This window comes from Anser anser (assembly GCF_964211835.1).
Source record: "Anser anser genome assembly, chromosome: 3".
NCBI lineage: Eukaryota > Metazoa > Chordata > Aves > Anseriformes > Anatidae > Anser > Anser anser.
Genome location: NC_139722.1, coordinates 16,235,949 through 16,255,966, shown reverse-complemented (window position 1 = coordinate 16,255,966; position 20,018 = coordinate 16,235,949). Strand labels below are relative to the sequence as shown.

The 20,018-nt window shown below is 39.9% G+C and overlaps 1 protein-coding gene across 3 annotated transcripts in view; it reads left to right on the top strand.

Annotated features, from left to right (window-relative positions):
- Positions 1 to 17,692, top strand: part of TAF1B (TATA-box binding protein associated factor, RNA polymerase I subunit B) — a 55,496-nt gene extending 37,804 nt beyond the window's left edge. For 2 of the 3 annotated variants that reach the window (XM_083827985.1, XM_083827987.1), the window contains exons 10-15: positions 1,106 to 1,283; positions 1,576 to 1,622; positions 4,357 to 4,447; positions 4,906 to 4,976; positions 7,500 to 7,725; positions 11,864 to 12,538. In XM_083827985.1, coding sequence (XP_083684111.1) covers positions 1,106 to 1,283; positions 1,576 to 1,622; positions 4,357 to 4,447; positions 4,906 to 4,976; positions 7,500 to 7,725; positions 11,864 to 12,056 — 806 coding nt within the window. In that variant the 3' untranslated portion in view covers positions 12,057 to 12,538. Of the gene's footprint in view, positions 1 to 1,105; positions 1,284 to 1,575; positions 1,623 to 4,356; positions 4,448 to 4,905; positions 4,977 to 7,499; positions 7,726 to 11,863; positions 12,539 to 17,622 lie in introns of those variants that run through there. The other variant, XM_083827986.1, reaches the window with a different exon arrangement.
- The last annotated feature ends 2,326 nt before the right edge of the window (positions 17,693 to 20,018 follow it).

Here is a 20,018-nt window from a genome sequence, read left to right as displayed (position 1 = left end):
CCTTGCAACTGAACTTTTTATCATGTAGAAGTATCTATTTATGTATTTATTTATTTATTGTTTTTATATTTATATTTTATTTATATTTTTGTTTATTGAAAAAAGACTACTGTTGCTTCCTAAACTCTTAAAGTGAATTGGCAGTGCCTCTTAGGACATTGAATAATAATGAAAATGTGGTTTAAAGTATCTGAAAGACAAGAAAGTATATTGGCAGTATTTGTAAGAAAATTTGTTTGGAAAATGCTTTTACACTTTTCAGATTTTATTTAATTTTTACTGTTATGTCCGAGAGGATTAAAAATTCGTTTATGTTGAACTCTGTAAGGAGCAAGAGAATAGAGAGTAGAGCTGGATTAAGGTTGTACTTAGTCATACATTGCTAACCTTTGTGGAATCTGACGGTGATGTAACCGACACCCGTATTTCTTGCTGAGCAGGAAGGGTGAGAAATTTGGGGGATTTGTATCTGTGAAAAATAAGCATGAAGTAATAAGAGGCTGGCTGGATATCCTACTGCTGCTTTTGGAGCTGCAGTTGTGTAGGTTTGACATAAGCCACACTAGCGGGTGCAATTAGCCTTTACGGCGTAATGCCAGTTTTAACCTAAACTGCCCGTTTTAGCTTCAGCTGGGAGCGTTCCCCAGCCTGCTGCTGAGCCCAGCTAGCCCCTGCTTCTCTTAGCACTGCCACAGTCTGGCCCCAGCCCTACATTTCTTTTCGGTTGATAGACAGGAAAAATGTTTCTGACAAGTTTTTGGCTTTCGGGGTTTTTTGAAACGAGAGTTCAACTGTATTTATATTCTGCATGTGGATCCAAGAGTGCTTTCCTGGAACAATGTTCAGGATGATATAACAACATCTTTTGAATAACATTAAAAAAAAAAAAAGTTTGTTTTTTTTTGTCATTTTTTCCTTATATTTACAATGAAGATTACCCACTGTATATAAAAATATCCAAAAATGCTTTTCAGCCTGAAAAATGGCCAGTTGGTCCAAAAAATGTAAGCATCATTTTCTTCTAATGACCAATATAGTTGCACTGTAAAAGTCTTTTAGCTTGTCTCAACGTACTTGTATTTTTATCTTTATTTATATTAATTAGATGAATTGCATAATTGGACTTGTCGAGTGGTGAAAAAGATTGGTTTCGGAGAAGTGGATTTCCTGACTCTCACACCTGGAAATAAATCAACAAGAAAAGTGAAATACGATGTCCTTGCTGCAGCAATAATTGTAGTAGTTCTGAAATTATTGTTTCTATTAGATGATCACTATGAATGGTAAGTATACAAGCAAATCTCTAACGAAGACCAAACTTTAAAATGGTGCAAATGACTATCTTGGATTGCACTTTCTTTAGTAATATTTGATTTATAGTATTTTAATTTTGATTAAGTTCAGTAGCATAAAACATGAGCTCAAAGGCATTTTAGCAATGAATGTTTCTTATTTTTACAAATCAACAGTTTGAAACCTGGAATGAAAATTAGGGTGTAATTTTTGTCAGTTGTATTTGAAATTCACATGAAAAGTTCACTATTTGCGGCTATAAAATGGTCTTTTTTCCCCCAGGTTACTTTCAGACTTTGCTGCAGAAAGAAATAAAAATAACAAAGAAGGTATGTAAATATTCCAGTAGAAGCAGTCGTGATTTTGTAAATGAAATAACTTTGTAATCAGGCTTAGAAAGACTTAATCCTATTGATCATTGAAGTGTCTTTTTGCCTTTTATTCTTTTCAGAAAGTTCTTTATTTAAAGAAAACACAGTCTTGTTCACGTAAAATTGTCTTGGCTTCCTCACGTAATTTTTACTGTCCCGGATAAGGAATTTTGTACGCGTTTTAGTGGATACCTTTCTTCTTTTCCATGTTTGCCTCTCGTTTTAGAATGTTCTGCATGTTAGGCGAAGGTGAATGGTTATACCGTAAAGAGGGAATGCACTTTGATCATAAATAGCAGATACTTATTAGGGGCATCAAACCACATTTATGATACAATCCAAACTTGTTTAGTCTTGTTAAATAAAATGTCTTAGTGTGTAACATATTTGAGATGTAATCTGTTTTCTTCCAAATAATCCTGAGAGAGTGTGGAAAAGCTAGGAGCAATTAAGATAGAAAAGATAATGGTGTGAACATGGTTCTTTGAGGGCAGAAAGACCAAATCAGAGATTAGAAATCCTCAGGAAGATTCTCCATGGCCTTATCCAGATCACAGTTGAAGATAAGATCAAAGATGTGTTACGGTGATTTATGTTTTAAGCCTTCCATCCGGTTTTGGGTTCGTTTTTACCCTTCTGTTACTTTCTAAAAAAATTAAGTCAATAACAGAAATCAGTGTGAGCCAGGCATGAACACAATTACTGCTGTATGTAGAGAAGTTATTACTCTCAACTAAAACCTGTAATCCTCATTTTTAAGTGGATATGCAAACTTATTTGGGATCTTAGTTTTTCAATTTCATTTCCATTGAAAACTTGGAGTACGTAATAGTGACAGGAGTAGAAGTTGCACAACTGCTTACGAGCCCAGGCTCAAAGCCATTAATGTCTTAATAGGGTTTCTACCTTATTAACCAGTCTCGTTGCCTTTGGGAATTAACAGCTCATTCTTTGCCCACTTTTTTTTTTTCCTTTGAAATCTGCTGGTACAAAACGATCCATATACTGTGTTGTGTTGTCCCTGTACTTCAGACGTTGGAGTGACAGTGAGCAGCCAACGTGAGAGTTTTCTGTTCAGGCACCGATCAGTGCCAGAGCTCAAAACTGCCTCTGGCACTTTCCCAAAGTTAGCGTACTGAAATGAATAATGGCTAATACTGACTTGTAAAGATTCGGTGTATGTGAACTTCATTTTCTATTTAACTATCCTCTCTCTAGTCTTTTTTTTTTTTCCCAGCTCCTGTATTTTTTAAAGACAGACTGGGAGCTGTGCAGTAGATAGTTGTAGCTACCTAGCGTGTATTTGTGTGTCTATGTTCTGTGAACTGCACACATACACACTATTGTTTATGTTCAAAAAAAAATGTGATTGAGACACGTGTATATATGTATGTGTGTATCGCAGAGCTGTATGTTTTCCAGTTGACTCAGCTGTGTGAACGTAGGACTAGCACTACCAGCCAGGTACACGGTTACTGTAGCCTGGCGTCATGTCTCTGGCAGTGAGTTTGCTTGTGACAGATGCTTAATAATTTGTATTAAGGTAAATGTAAATATTTTTGCTTCCCCTGGACTGCCCTCTCAGCACTGTCTGCATTGAGGATTTCATAAAAGAAATTGTATCCACACCTTTGAATTTTAAGAAGTACTGAAGGATCTTTCTTCCTTCATTTGTCTGTTGCTTTTGGAGTCCATCTATAGTTCTAGCTTTAAAGACATCTTGTGGCAGGATAACTCAAATACCAAAAAACACAGATAATACAAAACATACAGAAGTTTGATCATAAGAACAGTATAGTCACCCTCAAAACAGTTCAAACAGCTAGCTGGAAGAGCTAAGCATGATGCAAGCATCAGTGCAGTGCAGCTGGGGTAATGGGGAAATGCAAAGCTTGGTTAATTCACAATGCAGATAATACACCCACGAGTAATAAGAGATGGTTATATTTTAATTGTGCTCTACACTGTAGTTCTGTTTGCAGTGCTTATTGTTACTGTACCCTGTTGATCTACTTCAGTCCTATGCCTCTTCGGAGCATCAATGATAAATGTGCTGCTGGACTGCCTTATGCCTTAATATTTTTGCATGTGCTGGTAAATATGTGTTCATATATCAGTGAGTGAGAATCCTGTGCTTAAAAATATGGGACGGTGATATAAAGTGTATAAAATTGGCTAGCTTATCCTTCCTGCCTTGCAGTGTCTCATGAGCAATAGGATAGACAGTGGGGACTTGATGACACTGTTTCAAATCTTATATCTGAGCTTCGGAAATTATTTATTTAAACCTAGGCTTGACCTACAGTTTCATTAATTCCTTGAAACCAACATTCAAACAGACAAAGGCCAGTCTGTGTTGTGGAGATCTAGTTTGTTGGTAGAGAGGAGGTAGCATTTAGGCTTAGCCTTCAGAAAGGAGGGAAAAGGTTTGAATTGTGCTAAATGTATGAAAACTATTTGAGCAAAGGCACTTCTTCACACTTGTTATGCTGTTCATTTCCTGAATTTCTGCTTCTCATTTCTCTTTCTTACAGAGACGTTGGCTTAAGTACGTTTTCTATAAGCACATAGAGTTTAGGATAGGTTTGCATACAGATGGAAGATACAGGGCATAACTGCATGGAGACCACATTCTGCGTGTCACGTGTTTCTTTTACTTCTTCACAACCTAAAATGTGAATGTTTTATTCAGGTGGTCCATATTTTGAGTTCAAAAAGTGGTACAAAGTTATAAAATGTTCCTTGGATGCGGAGCAAAAAAAACTGGATGAAGAAAGAGCCAAGTAAGAGGTTTTTAAGTACTTAATACTACTAGTAATATTTTTAAGGTAGACAGTTTTAAGTGAAATCCCCACCTCTCCAGAAGTTGAAAAGGTTTGGAATTTGCTCCCTATTTCCATCCAGCCAGCTTGGGTGAATAAAGCAATTAAATCCCTATCTTAATTTTCTATTTACACTCATCAAGTTTATCCAACATATTAATTAAATGCACACTTTTTGTGACAAGTAGCTTATACAACTGAACAATTAGCTGATTACAGTAAATCTTACATGCATCTGGTTATCTACTAAAAAGAAAGGCTTTTTGTATGTGTTGGAGGGACTAGATTTAGTGGTGCTAACCATTAGATTATTTTGTTTTTATTTTAATAGCTCTAGCAGTATTTTAAGAAATTGCCATTCTTTTACATGTTTGCTCAAGCCTTTTTTTTCCTAACAACTTCTGTTTCTCTTACTGTAGGTATCTGTGGAGATGTGAAAAGCCATTGTTTTATTCGGTCAAGAAGAAATCCAAAGTTCTTAGGAGAAGACGTGAGTAAATTCTGCCTCTTTCCATCAACACAGAAATGTGCTCCAAGTTTTCCCATCACAGAAAATCTGCAACCGTGACTGTGATAACATTTACATCTTAAAATACTTTCCCTTCTTTCTTTCATCTCCAGGTAAAATTAACGTAGTGCTATTTTACAACTCATGGCTGGAATTCTTCAATCAGACGTTTTCCTCCTGCTTAATTGAAACTCCTTTTGCCAGTCTTCCCTTTGACAGTCTTCCTAATGACCTATTTAATGTAATCTCAGAATGAGTACTGTGTCCTCATCACACTGATTTGTCAGCTGCCTTTGTATAACTGTGCTCTTCATCAATTTTTGTTGCTCTCCCATGGCTTTTCTAGCCCTTCTCTTTACTTCTTCATATTCTTCCCCCAGTATGTCCTTTGGTCGACCCTGCCTGTCCATCTTCTCTCTCTGTTATTTTTGCAGTCTTCTACAAAAATACGAGGAGCCTTTTTTGTCTGAACATGACTTTACTTGAATGGCTAGCTGTATATGGTCAGAACGAAGGTCCATCCATTTTATCTTAGTAGTTGTAGAAGTACCTCTAAGAATTTATTGTGACTTACTTTTCTATTAAAAACAGACAAACAAAAGAAAAGCAACAAAAATCACAGTCATCGGTTAGGAGAACCAGAATTTTATTCAATTACATAAAACATGAAGTTCCTCATTCTACATTTAATAGTAGTAAGCAGCAGGTATTTGGAGAGAGACGTTAAGTGTGCCAAGTGATGTTTTTCCCTTTATATGCTCTTCCAGTCTCATGAAGTGACTGGTTCAGGGGCTTGTAAGCACGTTGTATAGCCCTATTTGGTTTGAATAGCTTGTGTTGGACTTCCTGTGCAAGAATGCATTTGGTTTTTATTCATGTTTTCACGCTTCACAATTCTGTAGGGGTTATCCTGCAGTTGAGTCACCTTCTGTGGAAAAACATGTTTAGCTTTATTCCAAGTTGATAGTTTCCTCAGATGCCCTGTACTTCCCGTGTTTGTAAGAAAAAGTGAAAAAAATATTCATTGTTTATTATTTCTGTGCCACTCTGGATTCCCCATCTGGTTCTGTTTCTCTTTGAGCTACATGGATTACTGAGCTTTACCACTGACTACTGCAGGCAGACTCTCCCATAGTGCTATTTTGACTGGGCAAGATTCATCGTAAAACAATGTTAAATAGCAGAGATGATGAATACCTAAATACCTATGCAGAGAGTGCTCTAGAACTGTCCTTCTGCTGGTGTTAAACATTTTGTACTTTTGGCTGGTTATTTCTGGACAGATTGCATGTTTCTTGTTCTGAAAGTTTCCTTTACCTGTAGCAGTTTTTTACCCTTCTGGCATTTAGCATATACTTGTATGTCAGGTATAGGTTTCAAAAATGTTCATTTTTTTTCTTTTTTTGTCTTTTCTTTTTTTCTTTTTTTTTTCTTTTTTTTTTGGGGGGGGTTCGGGGGGGTTGGTAGTGGATGGTGGTGGTGGTTGATTTTAGGAAAGCTTTTCTTTTGTCTTGCAAGATAAGCCTCCCATTCCTTGAATCACTTTAGGATATCTTTCCTGCCTTTTTCCAATTTACGAATGAGTTTACTCAGATACAGATCATAAAAAGAACCTGGAGTTCCAACAACAGTGTTTTTTAGCTGGCTTGTTATCCTAGGGAAACAAAGGGTTGTTTGGTCATGTTGTGTGTGCTGATCTATCATCAAAACATCTTTTCCTCTGTCCATCAGCCTCAGTAAAGTATGAAAGTTTGTCATTCTCACGTGCATTTGACGGGGTTTAGAAATTTCAAAGTTGTTCCTGTGGGCTTCTGAAAGGGTAGGTAGGGAGAAGAGAGAGACCCCATAAAATGCTCTCACTAAGAGGAAGAAACATTTTGATGTGATTTTTTTTTTTCTTACACCATATATTAGATTTTTTTCTGAGTATTTCACAAGTAGTGGAGAAAGGTGGTGTGTCTTTTTTATTATTATTTATTTTATTTCCAGTTGAAATCTACACTATGAAAAGTGTAACCTTAAATCCATATGTGTATGAAGCCAGGTTTCCTTAATTCTGGTACACAAGAAGCTATTCAATAAATCTTATCCAGTCCAAGTGATAGCATATGACCAGGTAAATACAGTGAAAGGCATCCTGGCATATGTGTTTTGTAAGAGTAATAGTATCAGCAGTATCAAATGGATTTTACTGGCTTTACCTGGGGAATGCTTTTGGAAGACCCTCATACTATTATCATTAGGTATGAAGAACACGACATTTCGAATCGTCTTTCAAAACCTTTTTCTAAAGCATATGGCAGAGTTGAATTTTAAATGCAATGGAGGAAAGAACAATAGAGCCCTAAGCTTTCTCAGTATTCCTTGTAGAGGTTTAAAATAAAATTAAAAAAAAAAAAGGTACAAATACCCCTATTTTATTCCTTTTTAAATCGCCTCTAAAGGGTACTCCAACACTTAATACTTTTGCTTTTTTTTTTCCCTTGTTTGTTTCTATTTGTACAGAGATGGTTGTGAACTTGCAAAATCAGTTTGGCAAGCTGTCTGGTTCAGTGCGACCTGCTGAAAGGCCAAATCCTTCAAGTTTTCAGTTAAGTTGGTCTGAAGAAAACACAGATGGAACTTGTTTTCATGGGCATAGCCTGAAGGGAATTTTGCAAGAAAAAAACGGTTTACTTACAACCATCAACCCTGACTATTGGCTGTGCACAACTAGACTATGTCCTGAAAAGTAAGTATTCAAATTTTCCTTAAATACCTTTTGGAAAAATCTCCTGACAGGAAAGTACCATGTGTGTATATACATATATCTATATTTTTTTCTTTCCAAATGACGAATATGGGGTGTGTATACAACTATGTCTTCACATATATTTAAAATCATTTGTAGAAAGGGGTGTGTGCGGAAGGGTTAGTCTTGGATTGAGAGTAGACATTGTAATATGAAGAGTGATCAAAGCGAGCTTTTGAGAAGAGAGGAGATGAGACAAAATCAACAAGTAGAGTCACATGGCAAGAGTAGCAGCTAGATAGAAATATTCACCACGCTTCCGTCTTTGTAGTATTTTAGAAACTATTGCACCACCGCTCTTAAGAGAATGGGAAAGCTTCCATTCCTCTCTCCTCTGAGCCCCAAAAAGCATGGAAAATAGTGTTTCTAAATCACTCTCTTGCCTTTTTTTTTTTCTTTGGTGGTCTTAATAAAAACTTCATGTTAAAATTAGCACTCAGAGTTCAAATAAATAGCTAGTTAATGCCTTCAAAATATACCTAAAAATAAAATGACTGGGAATGAAGAGGACTCGATCACTACTTCCTCTAAGCTGTTTTTGCAAGCAGATTGGAAAAGTAAAGTAAGAAATCTGGGAAAAGGAAACGTCTTGTGCTTATTATTAAAAATGTTTAATGTCCGTCTTTACTAGAGAACTGTCCCCAAATCCTGACTTCACAAATTAAAGGGAATTTATTTATTTATTTGTTCAACTAAGGGTATATCAGAACAATGATGCTATTTGTTAGTATAGTCATTTACTTTAATTCTCCTTGCTCTTTAGGTCCTTTATAGCCCAGTTTAGCCAGCCTTGTGCAAGGTTATATGAATATTTCACTGTCTGCCTGGTTTGTGTCACACTTCTCACTCGTCCTTTAATACCTTCCACTTGTGTAAAATTCTGCAAAAACTTGGGGGGGGACGACTCTACTTGGTGGGTACAGGCAGAGAGCCAGGGCAGGCCAGTGACAGAGAGCAAAGGACCTGCCAAGAGAATGCAGGAGTTCATAGCATTACTCCAAGGAGCAGGAAATATCTAAAATAATGCTTCTCCTGAGCTCCCTTGGTGTTGTAGATAAGGCTTCTGGTTTGTGTGCCAGATTTTGGTTCTGCCATTGGTCATACCATGAAATCCTAATCCAGAAGACCACTGTATGGTGGATATCACTGGGGAAGAAGAAAAAAGAACTTTGCAGATGGATTCTCCTGAATTTCTCATGTGTGCAATGTGGGGTTTTGTGTGTTTTTGGTTTTTTTTTTTGGAAAGGAGGTTGGGTACATTAATGTGAAATGAGTTTTCATTTGTGTGTTGTTGAATGTGTGTTGAACATCTTAAATCTTTATCTGATATACACTTCTAAATGTCATGCTAAAGAGAGCAATAGGCCCTACAAAATCTTAGCGATACATTTCTGATTTTTAAAACATTAAATATTCCCCTTGAAAATAACTGGCTTTTACCTGTATGCCGTCTTTTCTTTTAGCGGATTTATTTGCTTATCTTTATTTTCCTTTTCACATTGCCTTTCACATATCCACCGTGACAGAAATGGGTTGGAATAATGTAAACACAGTGTTATATTACAAGAGCTTTGGTTGTATGGATTCATTCTTTTGTATGAATAAGAAGCTTTTTTGGGGGGCCTTTTTTTTTTTAAGGGAGGAGAGGTAATAATCCTTTTTACCACAAATTTGCGTAAATCTTATATACACACGGAATGAGTGGATATTTCGGTGTATGTTTGCGTGAATAATCTTTTCATGCAAAGTCTGTTTTTAAGCCTGCATTTTCATATGTAATGTATTAAAATGTTAATGGCAAACTGTCATAGCTTTCATAAAGCAAGATTTGAATTTAAATTCTTACCGGTTAAATTTCCCATTATATCATTTGCAATGCAAGTAGTTAATTATACACCTGACACTTAGTTAACTTTGGAAAATAACATCTACTCCCTCAGATATGGGGTTTTATCCTATGCAAGTGTGTGTATGTATAAGAGAACGAAAAACAAAGATACGAATTCTCTAAAAATCAGCGTGGTCTGACTGGGACTGCTGGAATGCTTTAGCTGTAGGACTAAAGTGTGATTCCAGCATGGGCAAAGCTGAGGGCGGTAAACTGATTGGTAAAATGTTCTTTTCATTTTCTTATATTTTAGAGGTTTATTTTTTAAGCTGAATTCTAAAGTAATTGGGTATATGACTATTTTGAGATGATATATGATAAAGTATTACGTGTGAGAAGCGTTGAGAAAGATAGATAGGCTTTTCCCTTATTACATCTAAATTTAAAATCCCTTGGAAATTTTTTAGCTCTTTAGAGGTGCTCTTAGTGTAAATAGCACAGAAAGAACACAAAATGGAGCAAAAGTGTGTGTGTGCATGTCTGTTGTCTTTAGGGACTCTTGTGAAAAGTGTAACTCCAGTTAGTGGAGCAGGTGCTTTACAGTATTGATGGATTCTCAGGCACGTTTTGCCTAAGAACATACAGCATCATTCCCCTCCACCCCCATTAGAAAATGAGCTCTGACAACTGAATTGCCCTCAAGAATTGTAAGTGCTGAAACTTGGGGTTAAGACGAGGGTGTCACAAAATGTTTAAATTTATATTAGCCAAAAAATGCAGATTTGGTTCAACCAACACCACTTATAAGTGACGCTTGAACTTAGCAAAGCTTTGGGTGGGGTTGTGGAGCCAGCTGGTTCCTTCTGACACTGCTGAAATGAAAAGTTTAAAACCAGCTTTTGTAAGAGGTCGCTGGCAGCTTTTGGGCAGCATGAGGACAGAATCTGTCGGGCAGACCATGGGACCCACGGTGAGAGAGACCTGGTTTCAGATTTCCAATCTGCCAAGCTTCGGGAGGATTTAAACAAAGACTTTGTTCCCCGAAGTGTGACTTTCATGGTACTCCAGGACGGGTCTATCTGTTCCTCCAGTTTGAGGTAAAATGTAAATATTTTTTTGGGCCAGAGGGAGCGAGCAAATGACTCTATAGTCTAGTAATTAGCACGCTTGCCCATAAAAATTGGGACAGACAGGTTCCAGTCCTTGTTCTGGTGAATATTTAAGACCGCTGCTCTGAATCAGACAGAGGGGAAATTTAAACTCTGCTTCTCCACGTCCCAGGGCAACACGTAGTAAACCGGAGGCTGCATAGGATTTATACAGCTAATAGCACCTGAATCCTCGTGTGAATATAAAGTGTTGGGTTTTTTTAATTGAAGCAGCTGGATTTTATGCTACTTTAAACTCTCTGTTCTTAATAAAAGCAAATCTGGGCTTAACAGGTTATTTTTCCAGCCTAAATTGCTGAACCAAGCAATAGTGATGCAATTGAACTATCTACGCTGTGCGTCCTCCGTCATCTTTGGTTGGGTGTGTTTGGTGCTTCTTACTAGCAAGTCCAGTCTGCTGTTTTCATTACACACTTCAGCAGTGAAACTCCTCATTTCCCTTAAAATTGTTGCCACAACGGCTACAAAATAATTAAGCAGAAGGCTGCTATAGCACTAATTACTTTTTGTCAACACGGCCAATGTTATGCTCCAGTGCTTCCTATATTACTCCAGTGACGTGAGCTTAGCTTTCCTCTCATGTTTTTAGGCGGGTATTCCATTTTTTAGCACACAAAGGCAGCGGACAAGAACTGGATGGGTTACCGTTGCATGGCATAGTGGCAGCAAGAGGAGAGGGGACCGTAGGGAGATCGGTGCAAATGGGAAGAGAAAAAAAGAGCTTGGGGTTTCTGCACTGGATGGTCTTGGCAGTTTTAAAACTAGGTTGAGGTAGCCCAGTTCACACTTTGCTACATGTGCTGAATGCTGGTAAAAAGAGCACTGGTTCAACGTCATGCTGAAAGGCAAAAAACGCATTTCTTGTCTGGTGCGGGATGATCCTAATTCATAGGGCAAGAAGCTATGCATGTTTTTACTTCTTAATGCTTCTGTACCATCTCTGACATATCTTGGGCCAGTCCTCTAAGTTTCTTCTGGACAGAACTGACATTGTAGACAAGAATTGTGACTTAGGCAGTTGATAAGATGTTGGAATTTTCCTCTAAGTAGAATTTGATATATTTCCTTTCTTTCTTTTCAGATTGTGTGGTCATCTGGCTCACTACAAAGAAGTGGACTTTCCCCAGAGTTACCATTTTGTGCTAAGGCTATTCTCCTTTCTTCTGAGGATACAGCCCTCTTATATCCATGAAGAGGTGTGTGTGATAGAACACAAACTTTTTAATAAAAAACTCTCTAAAAAGCCAAAATACAACACAGGCTTAAGGAAGTAAAGAGACCTAAATATAATAGTATTAAAGCTGTGTGAATTGGTTTGATCCCGAACCGGGGTATCACATCTACACTACTGATGTTCCTGTTTCCTGCATAGAAACCTGTTAAGGTCGTAGTGCTGAGCTCTGCCACTGCACTGCGGCTGTAGTGTCACTTCAACGGTAATGTAAGTCAGTCACTGGTTTCCAACTGGGAGAGTTACCAAGGAAACTGTTTACCAGGATTTATTTCCTCACTTTGCAACAGAGCCAACAGGAAGCTATGAAATTGCCATTTTTTCCACATAATTTTACATGCTTCAAGTGTACTGGACAGCACGTTGGCATCTAATTGCATTGTAAGATTTTGCAATTAAAATGCTACTCTTTTTTTTTTTACCGACTTGTATGACAGCAAATATATTTCTAGGAAGTAATGTTTACTTTGTTTTGAAATAGCGTGTTAACAAATAAAAGGAGCGGGTGGTTGATGTTTTCACTGCAGTGAGTTGTTTAGTCTTTGTTCCTAAATGGTCTGTTCTGCAGCAATTCTGGCACTGCTTTCAACATTTCTTTGCATCCTGAGTATCTCCCAGTCTCTTGCTGTGCCTGAGCCTCTCATTCAAGCTAACGCCTTTTGGGTCCGTGTTCCACTCCAGGCTTCACAGCTTTTGCAGCTGCTTTTATGCCTGGAACTCCCCATCCTTTTTCTTGTACAGCAGTAGCTGCCAGGTCCTCCCGTCATTCTTCTTTTGCAATGCTACTCTCTTTTGAGCCGCACTTCATTTCTTCTGATCACTTTATAATGCAGCAGCTTGCGCCTCAGCCATTCTACCCGTTTCTCATGCTCAATCTTATTTATGCACTGTGTTTTCCAACTATCCCAGACAATGTGTAAATGAAGTTGGGTGCTACGACTACATTAAAGACACCATAACATATACATATGTTGAACAGAGATATGCTGGGTAGATACACAGCTGAATAATGCTGCCTTCAGTTGAACGAAACAAAATTCCGTAACTCCATCTGTCAGCACAAAGTACCAAAGTTGCCAAATATACTTGATCAATCACAAAATCACCAGCTGATCCCAGGCGGTATCGTGGACAAGAAAAATGCTGTCTGCAGACTTTTTTAAAATTTTGTTTTATTTTAGTAATAGCTTCCTTCCTGAGCAAGGCTTGGGCTTCAGTGAGATGTAATCCGAGAAGGTAATCAGCTCAGTGAGTAGCTTAAGTGTGATGGAAGGGTTTCAAATTTGTTGCAGTTCAATCTGTGAAACTGTTGTCTAAGAATTGGGGAGCAGGTGAATGAATGAATGATAGGAGAGGAGACGTGCTGCCCTACCCACCTGAAGCAAAGCGATAAAGCAGTATTTCAAGCACAGGTAGAGCAGACAGGAATGTGTGGAAGGGAGGGCGGGCAGGCTATTAAAAGTAAGTTGTAAGAGTTATTTGGAAATGCTGGCAAGCCACGAAAGCTTCACTGGCTCAGTAGAGTAGAGCATGGTGTCCTGATTAGAGGTGACAGAAAAGATACCATTTAGGTGAAAGTTTTTACTTCTTTAGACATTTTAGGCAGTTCTTGTAGAACGGATTTAGAGCCGTGGTCCCATAAAGTGACTGTGACGTGCAGATGAGAAAGTATGCTTTTAGCAACACGAAGCTAACCCGTGTTTGGTGGGGGAAAGAGTACAGGCTGAGTTGTTACCTGTAGTTTGTGTTAAATATTTCCTAAGTGATAGAGTTCAGAGCGTATTGCCATGTTGTGCTAGCTACCTCAAGACTTTGGACGTCTCTTGAACTGATAATTACACTAATGGAGTCAGAATGTACCAATTTGAATCAGATCTCATGTTTTTATTTTAAAATTAGCTGTTATTTATTATACTTAACCTCACCTGAGCGAATTACTGAAGTTTGTAAATATTTAGAAAAATTATCGTTTGTTCTTGTTCTGGGTCTATTTGCGTCAGTTAAAAATTGACGGAAATGTGAAAGCATTAACAACGTGTATTAACAGCGTTTCCTCAAACTCCTGAAAGTATTCCATTCGTTTATAGTATAGTATTTGCTAAAGTTCTGAATTACCTATCTAAAAGACACTTTATATACATAAAGGCTTAATTTAATTCAGAAGTCTTCATTTGAAAGACTTGTGCACTTCTTAATTATAGGTACACCTTTCTTTTAAAACTACTGTAGTAGTAAAATCTCAGCTTCATAAATTAAAAATACCGTACTCATTGTTACATTGTTACAAATGTAACAAAGCTCCCTTGGATGTTAGAATAAATTAAAGTTGTACTTTAATAAACTGGAATAAAGCTTGCAATTAATCATCATGTGCCTTCTGGACACATAGGTGAAGAGGCAGATTTAAGAGAAAAGGGTGTGCCTCTGAAATACTTAATGGTAGTTCAATCCAGCTTAATCAATCGGCACTTACGCTTGAGTAGTGATGTTTAAGAAGCTGAGGAGCCACCACGAGAGTGCCTTATCTTCAGCGGAGTGTAGCCGAGCTCTCCGGGGACAACTGCTTGGAGTCCAGTTAATATGAGCCCGAGGCGGAGCTGTGCTGGTTGAGCAGACGGCTGAAGGGCAGGGTGTCTGCCGCAGCCCAGCAGTTCCCACCACCTCTTCTATCTGCTTTCACCTTGCAGCTCCTTCCGGTAACTGTTTGCTGAAAACGGCCAAGGAAAGCTCAGCTTTCTGATACGGGCCTTTTTGTACTTCTCCCGGGGGAAATTCAAGTCTCCAAGCAAGGTTAAAACGAAGTGCTTTTTTAGATTGAAATTTTAAATATGTATTGAGAAGATTTTGAATAGCTGAATAATTACTAACTTAGACAACAGCATATCAGTTATTCTGAGACCTTGATGTGCCTTCTAAAGTGAATTTATTTTTTTCCCAGTTTGCGTATTATACTTTAACATGCTGTTTTTTCTATCAAGCGTACAAATGTAACCTTACTTTATGAATTTTCTTCAATAATGCAACCTTCCTATTGATTCCTTGGAGAAATATGACAGGCGTCTAATTTTCTTTGAAAGTTAGTCTCCAACAGAATTGGAATTTTACTGTCTTTTCACTGCCTTGGTGTGTTTGCATTCTCAATATCAACTTAGTCTGCCACATACATTTTTTCTTTTCAAATTTTTTATAATTTTCCAGGCATGAAGGAGAGGTGTTTGGCTTTCTCCTTAACCACTTGCATAGAGCGAGGGCTCTGAGCCTGATTTAACAAGAGAAATGAGAATCAGCAAGGTTACACGCCTGTAAGCAATGCTAGTTCAATATATTGTCAGTAGTGTGTTGTATAGGCCTCACTGTAATTACGTCTTTCCTAGGCTATTATTTGGACGTCCCCTGAAACAATGGTGTTAAGGAGATTTGGGAAAGCTTCGTGCAGCGTTGCAGGCAACGCAGTGAAAACTGGCTTCTCATAACTTCCTGGGAAGCTCAGAAGTGTCTTCTGAATGCTTAATGCTGGCTTTTCTCCCTTTGTGGATGACCAAGATTTGCTGATGGTCCTGAAAAGTCATTTTAGGGTGTTTATGGAAAGTTGTCAAGAGGATGTTTTTGCAGGGCCAGCTGGGAGCAAAAGGGCTGGGACCCACGAGCCTTCTGGGAAAGTCTTAAAAATGTAAAGTCCCTGGATAGCTGTCTGCCCCGTGGCTAATCCATCCCTTCCCTGTGTCAGGTTGACACATGCTGCTTCAGAGGCACAGAAGACTCAGGATAGCTTTGTTCAAGATTTTGATCCAAAACCAAATGGGTTTCCCAGTACATATGGTCGTAAATTTCCTGGCTGAGCATGATAGCATGCAGGTTGGCCAAAGTAGAGTGCCTCGGTGCTTTGTCCACCCTAAAAGCACAATGCTCGCTTTCCAGCATCTCCTCCGCGGTCATTGGTCTCATTGCTCCTTGCGTGTGAAGCTCCTTTGCTCCTGGCCAGATTACACGAGGGAGAGCACGAAGGGAATGCCAAGATGTGGGAACTGGCAGAGATGAAAGCTTTCCTCAGCGCTGCGTGCGCTGAACGAGAGACTGAGTAAGGACTGGCAGAACACGGGATGACGAATGCTGGTGTCCTCACGTGAGGTTATAGCTGCCCTCGTACAACTGCTAGTGGCGGCGTTTCGAGAGCCAGAACGCTCCTCCCCGCTCGCCAGCATCTACAGCCTGCATCTGGCAGTAACCCAGGCGGTTTTAAAAGAAAATACAAGCCAACTCCTCTGACAGTCTCACGTGGCTGCTCTGTACTGGAGAAGCATTCTGTATCTGATCCAAGACCTCCTTGTTGTCCTAGCAGTGGCTTTGCTCATCCAAAACTATATCGCAGTGGCACAGCAGCCGAGGCTGGCGTGTGAGGCTGCCGAGGTGGTGAGCGAGTTCCCGGTGAAGAGGCAAGCTCCACGAAGCCTGCGCCCGGGCTGGTTCCTGTGCTTCTCAGCAGGACTCGGAGCACGGTCCCTGGAGGCAGCGCTGGTGACCGGCCCTCTCCCAGCCGCGGGCAACCCGCTCTGTTAGGCTGCGAGGGACGCTCATCAGCGCAGTGAGGTGTGCTACTTCGGCACAAGACCGTGACAAAACATTTTGTTGACTGAAGGGAGGCTCGTCTCTGAGCTCCGTGCCGTTTGTAGCTCCTGGCTGGGCAGCTGAGTGCTGGCTGTGCTGTGGAGCAAAGCGGATTAGGCAGAGAACAGTATGCAGGCAACGAGCTGCACACGCTGTCCTCTTGCTACATCACTCTCACCCCGTATAGTAGGGTATATGTACAAAGGAGTTAAATCCAAAGGAAGTGCTTTATAGGGATGAGAGACGTTCAGTAAGACTGGCTAGCCAAAGGTTTTATTGTCGATATAAAATTCTAGACTTCAGGTTGACTTCTTTTTGTATGTAGGCTTCTGCAAATTTGGCTCATTTATGTGGTAGGCATGTCAGAGTGGAGCTGCATCTCCTGGCCCTGAACGGTCTGCTTTCTGCGAACAGTTTCTATGTTATTTTTAAGGCTAAATACAGAATCAAAGGGAAAATGAGATTTTTAAGGAATGCTGGAAAGATTGCATATAGGGATATGACTGAAAAGCCAACACTTTCCTCTTCTGTATTTCATGCATTGAGCTTTCATTTATTTCTTTACTCCTTTTTCCCCATCTTTTTCCTACAAGGCATTTCCACCTTCCTTTTCCTTGTCCACTTGTTTGCCTCTTCCTTTCGTTTGCGCCTGCTTGACCTCACTTCCTGGTGAGTTCATGAACTTCTGCCTGGGCTTTTCTCTTTCTTTTCATCCCTTTGACTCCTTCAGGTTATTTCTGCGGGGGTCAGTGGTTAGCTGTGGGCTTACTTTTCCAGCTGTATCGTCGGTGACCATATGGCCTAATGCAGAAAAGAAGAGCTTGCCTGGTGGGCCGTGCAGTGAAGTATAGAAGATTTGGTGCTTCTTACAGCCAGATCTGCAGCTTGGCTCCAGCGTCTCAGGGGTTTGGATGAAGTAGAAAGCATCTTGTCTTGACTGCCTGCTGTGTTTTGCGAAATCAAAAATACTGTTACAAATTTGATGCAACTTGTTTGTTACACAGGTGTGAATGAATGGCCGGTGCACGAAGATGATAATTATCACGTACGAACTTATAGAGCCTTATTGGTTAGGTAAGTCATAACAGTGGGTGATCCTCGTCCAGAATAACTCCCGATTTCTCTCAAGAGTGATGTCAAAAGACAATAGGGAAACGGATGAGCACGCTGAGACAGCGCTCAGCCGGATGGTTGCAAATGGTGTGTGGGTTCTGTGGGGTTCTTTATGTGTTTTGAGTGGGAATTCACTTAACAGGAAATGAATGCATGAGGAAGGGAAGGAGAGCGCTGAAGGCAGGACTGAGGAAGAGGAAAAGGTAAAGGGGAGGGCATAAGAGGTGGAGGAGAGCAGTGACACGGAGGTGAAAGGGCTGAGTGAGGGAAGCAGTTGGAGCGAACGCCAGTCAGCACAAGGCAAGGGAAGTCCTGCCAGAGTGCTGCCACATCAGGTTGGGATGGCTTCGTGCCCAAACCAAAGCCCTCCTCAATCCCTTTGTGCTTCTTGCCTGATTTTATCCAGTGATGATGCAATCGGGTTAGTGACATCACAGAAATACACCTACCAGTGGTGTTACAGAGTCTAGATTGTGACCGGCAGATTAGTCAGTGGTGTCACAATCCGGTGTTTGTATCATTGTCTCCTGAATGTGGAAGTGATTGCCATGTCGATAACTAAATTTTCATCCGTGAATCAGGCTGTTAAGAAAAGCAGACTCTTTTGCAGAGGCACCAGCTTTGATTTGTTTGGAATAAAGCCTCGGCAAACTTTAGTTAAGTGGAAATGCCAAGCACGGCATATTACTAAGATTTCAGCAATTGGGGTGCAATGTAAGCAGGTGACTGAACTTCAAGGCACACTGCATCTGGGTCACTGAGAGCTACAGGGTAGGACCGTATTTTGGTGTTAATGAAAAGTGTGCACGTGTGCCAAAAAGCAGTGATCGCGCGTGCACATCCCCGAGCTCTAAGAACAGAGAGCGTTATGGGCAAATAACAGCTGAGAAAGTTAGCAGCCCTTTCCAATACTTCTAATTCTGAGCTGGTTGCGTAATTTATGTTGGAAACAAAGCAAGTTTTACTTGTTTGGAAAAATGTGATTTCCTGACATCTTAATTGATGATAGCACTTTTTCATAAGTGCAAGCAGGTAAGAAATTACATCTTCTGCGTAATCTAGAACTAGATTTTAAAACGGTTTAAAAATACAGAATAGCTTTTATTGCATGTCATGAAGAACAATTCAAGTCAGTTCATTTCACTTTGTAGAGCGAGATCCTACCCAGATAGCAATATTTATCTTTTGCCATCCTATTGGCAATGTTTGCAGATCCAAACAAAGCATTTTGTTTCTAGAACGCTAGTTGTAATCCAGTCGGAGGATATTAAGCAACTTCCAGAATTAGACCCTTAGTGAAAGTTTGTTCCCTTTAGTTTCATATTTCCCTCGGTTGGCTGCTTGAATTGTCCTTCTGTAATTTTGCATTGGAGTATGTCCTGTACAAATAGGGAAGAGATTTTGACCTAGAAGAGAGACCTCTTATTAGTATACACGCTTTTAAATTACAGTAGTTATCTGAAGCATCTTGGCATGTGATAGATAGCGTGGCTGCTGCATGGGGTTTGATTCAGCTTGTTACTTCAACAGGCAGCCTCCCACCCTTATTTCTCAAGGAGAAACTCAAGATTTGCCGATTTATGTCGGTGTGCCCCCGCTGGACGTACCCATGTACCCGTAGGGTCGCCCCGCTGTCACCCCGAGGCTTCAGCAGCGTTAACTCCGTCCTCAGCCGCCCCTTCCCTCCACCCCTGCGCCCAGCTCGAGGGCTGCGGCGTCCTTGGGGTCCACCGTACCGGGGCAGTAGCGAATTGTTCCGTCTTTAAGGACTTTTCCTGAAAAAGGGGTTTTAGTGCGGAAAGTCGCGGGGGGAGCGGGGCGGGAGGGAGGAGGGAAACCTGGCCCCGAGGGGGGCGGTGGGGTCGAGCCGCCGGGGGGCAGCGCGGGGGAAAGGCGCTTTTTACCTCAGGAACGGCCTTTTTATTTATTTATTTACCTCAGGAACGGCCCTTAAAACCTCAAGAACGGCTTATTTATTTATCTATTTTCCTCAGGAACGAACTTTTTTTTACCTCAGGAACGGCTTTTTATTTATTTATTTATTAATTTTTACCTCAGGAACGGCCCTTTTTACCTCAAGAACGGCTTTTTATTATCTAGCTCAGGAACGGTTTTTTATTTATTTATTTTCCTCGGGAACGGACTTTTTTTTTTTTTTTTTACCTCAGGAACAGCTTTTTATTTATTTATTTTCCTCGGGAACGGCCTTTTTATTTATTTATTTATTTATTTATTTATTTACCTCGGGAACAGACTTTATCTCAAGAACGGCTTTTTATTTATTTAT